Source organism: Galeopterus variegatus, unplaced genomic scaffold, assembly GCF_000696425.1.
Source record: "Galeopterus variegatus unplaced genomic scaffold, G_variegatus-3.0.2 Scaffold3825, whole genome shotgun sequence".
NCBI classification, from domain to species: domain Eukaryota; kingdom Metazoa; phylum Chordata; class Mammalia; order Dermoptera; family Cynocephalidae; genus Galeopterus; species Galeopterus variegatus.
In genome coordinates, this window is record NW_007729936.1 from 238,597 (window position 1) to 242,038 (window position 3,442).

At 57.2% G+C, this 3,442-nt stretch overlaps 1 protein-coding gene across 1 annotated transcript in view; it reads right to left on the reverse strand.

The window, feature by feature from the left end:
- CDHR1 (cadherin-related family member 1) overlaps positions 1-3,219 on the reverse strand; it is a 14,954-nt gene extending 11,735 nt beyond the window's left edge. Inside the window, exons 1-4 of the mRNA XM_008586088.1 lie at positions 3,061-3,219; positions 2,686-2,772; positions 2,159-2,275; positions 1,007-1,150 (exon numbers count right to left, since the gene is read on the reverse strand). Of these exons, the coding sequence (XP_008584310.1) occupies positions 1,007-1,150; positions 2,159-2,275; positions 2,686-2,772; positions 3,061-3,102 (390 nt within the window). The 5' untranslated portion in view covers positions 3,103-3,219. The remainder of the gene's footprint in view (positions 1-1,006; positions 1,151-2,158; positions 2,276-2,685; positions 2,773-3,060) is intronic.
- Positions 3,220-3,442: the final 223 nt, after the last annotated feature.

A 3,442-nucleotide genomic window follows, 5' to 3' on the forward strand; every position in this document is an offset into this window, starting at 1 on the left:
CAGGTGCCACCTCCTCTCCATGAGGCTGCCACGAGCCCTGGCCCTCTGCACCTCCTCTACCCTGAGCTCCTTGGCAGGACGGGCTGGGTCTCCCTGCACTGTCCAGCAGTGACGCCCAGTCCCCCAGGCAGCCCAGCTTTTCTCTCCCCTACTGTGAGCTTGTCTCCACCACTAGGTCCTCAGTATGTGTTGTCCCGTTTCAGAAAGTAGCAGTAACGGGGAAGGAGGAAGCGGGCACTCAGGATGCAATTCCACACAGAGTTCCTGAGCTGCGGCGCGTGAGGTCTGGCCCAGCCTGGCCTCTGCCCGCAGGAGCTCATGGTCTGCTGGGGGCTGGGGGGATATAAATAGGTGTACCACGAGGAGGGATGGGCTCGTGGAAGGGGTGCACAGCGTTCATGGGAGCAGAGAGGAGGGGCTCCCCTCTCAGACCAAACATGGCAGGGAAAGCAGTGCCTGGGCTGAATTGAGAAGGGGGCAGTGTCAGGTCCACAGGCAGGACAGGAGCAGGGTGACAAGGGAGGGGCGGTGAAGGGGGTGGGATGCATGGAGGATGGTAAAGGTTTGGGAGTGGAAGGAAGGCTGAGCCTTGGACATGAGGTCCAGAAGTGGGACCTGTGGGGAATTGCCGAGAAGCCTCCACACCTGGGTCAGAGGTCTGCACGGAATGGGGAGGGACGCTGTGACCAGCCTTTGAGCTGGCCTGCGTGGGAGGTCTGACAAGGGGCACAGTGGTTCAGGCAGTGAATCGTGAGAGAACTGCTGGTTCAAGGGACCCCAGGCTGCAGGCTTGCAGCTGCGGGCACCAAAGGAAATCTCATCCCCCATACAAGGTGTAAGAAAGGCCTTCCCCAAAATAAGCCACCAGCCATCAGCCACTATCACCTTCTCTTCTCTCAGCTCTTTGAGGGGCTGAGCCCAGCCATCCCTAGCAGGGGTCCCAGGGAATCCCAAAGGACAGGGTGGGAGGTCGCTGGAGGGGACACTGGGCTGAGGAGCCGCCTACCAGAAGAGTGTCCTCATACACGTAGCCGTAGTAGGGCGTGCCCACAAAGACAGGGGCTGTGTCCTGAATGTCCTCCACATTGACTGTGACAGTGGTGGTGGCTGAGAATACCACATCAGCTCCTCGCAGCCTCCCCCCGCCATCCTGGGGAAGAATCAGGGGCCACAGAAGGACAGTGAAGATGTGCTGAGCTCTGGAGTCAGACAGACCCTGTTAGAATCTGCTACTCACTGGCTGTGAGGCCGGCTGCCCTCTCTGAGTTTCTGTTTGCTCCTGTGTCAATGGGAGTTAATTCTCCCCCCACAGGGCTATTGGGAAAATTAAATGAGATGATGCCTGGTCTTTAGTCGGTGCCTGGCATGCAGGAGGTGCTCAAAAGTGTTCCTTTGGAAGCAGGGTTAGCTCTCTCCAGGGAAATCATGTCAGAGGAGCGGCAGAGCAGGAAGGGGTCAGACCCAAACTCCCCCTCCTGGCCAGGAATCAAGCCTCTAACCCATCCCGAGGACCTACTGCGTGCTCAGCCTGTGCTGGGTGCCAGGGGTCCCACAAGAGCATGACCCGGGCCCTGCGCTCAAGTGTGTAAGTGTGTAAGAGAGGTGTGCACCAAGCTGAACCCTCACAGAGCAACCGGCAGGCAGGGTCTTCTTGGGCCTCGTGGTCCAGGCTGGAGTGGGATGGCCTGTAGCCAATATGTGACCAGCAAGGGCCTTCCTGCAAAAGGAAATGCTGGGCCTAGAGGCATCGCTCTACGGATGCTGGCTTTCATGCTCTCAGGGGGAAGAGCTTTGGCTGAGCACCTGTCAACTTCCAGTTTCCACTCCATATACTTCAGAGAGAGGAGGAACTTAGTTAAGCTTCAGAGGTGGAAAGATGGGGAAACTGAGGCTCAGAGAGGGTAACTGGATGCACAGAGAGGAGAAGATGGGGTGAGCAAGCATGGCCAGAGAGATGGAGGTGCCTGGAGGCCATATGCTGGGGGATGTGCAGGGACACAATTCTCCTGGCCATGGCCACCAGGGTGTGTAAATCCACCCCCAGAAGGGACCGTGTCCTCTCTGTTCTCCAGACTGGCCCCTCCTTTGTAGAATCTAACTCTGTTCCAACCCAAGGCATGAGGAAAGACTGGATGCCCCCCTTTCCTCCTCCTGTTACCTTGGCGACCACAGTGACAAAATGGGTCCGGGACTTCTCGTAGTCCAGAGTGGCCCCAGCCTGGAGGCGCAGCACACCACTGTGGCGGTCCATGGCAAATTTTGTGGAATGCGGGTTCTGTAAGAATGGGGGAGGGGCAGCTGCCTAGGAGAGGCTCACTGAAGGGGTCCCCCCCACACCCCTTGTCATAGGAACCCTAGTCTTGGGGCTGAGGTTCAAACTTCAGGACACCCAGTACTTCTGACCCAGGACCCTCAGCCCTCCCCAGGAGAAGGCCCGGGCACTTTGCACCCACACGCGGTGTAAGCCTCCTGTGTGGGCCCGGAACAGTTAATAGGAAAAAGGGCAGAAGGGGCAATTCTCAAAAGAAGCCAAGCTCTGAGGCCACGGCCCTCACCCCCGTCCATCCATGCCGCCCTGACAAAGGTGGCGGACCCCTCCCTGCACCCCAATCCCTCCTGCGTCTCCCGGGAGCCCTGCCTCCGTCACACGGCATGACCACACATGCTCCACGTGCCCTGCCTTACCTGCAGGAAGTAGGTGACACTCCCTCCAGAGCCCGTGTCCTTGTCCACCGCATGGACCTTAAAGATGCTGCTCCCGGCAGGAATGTCCTGAAGGGTCACAGCCACAGGGAAGGGTGAGAGGCAGTGACAGGATGCTTAGGGAGCCAGAGGCGCAGGGGCCATGGAGAGGGTTAAAAAAGGGGGGAGTGGAGGGCTAAAGAGAGGGGGAAGGTGGGAGGGAAGTGTGGGGGGACAGCACCAGGCGGGTGCGGGACAAGGGAAAGGGAAGCGGGAGCAGAGACGTGGTGGGGGCTGAGGGTGCCCTCAGGGGGAGAGTGAGAAGAAAAACCAGGGCCCCAGATAGATGACAGGGTTAGACATGAAACAGCGATTCACCAGTGACAACACGGTCATAAGCGCGGACGTATTTAGGCTCATCAGAGATCATGTACATTCAATTCAGCGCAAGAGGAAGTATCTCCCACTGAATTAGCAAACACTCCAAACGGTGAGAATTCCCAGGGTTGGCAAGGGACAGGGGAGACGACACCCCTCCTTTGTTTCAGGAGAGGATGCAAACAGGTGCTGTTCTGGAAAAGCAATATGGCACCGCCCCACAGGCGGTCAGGTTTTGGACCCAGTCATTTCAACTCTTGGATTGTATCTAAAGGAAATAATCCTAATTAAAGAAAAAAAACTTATGCTCAGAAATTGGTGTTTCATGTGACAGCAAAAACTTAAAGCACCTTAAATATCCAAACATAAGGGAATAGTTCAG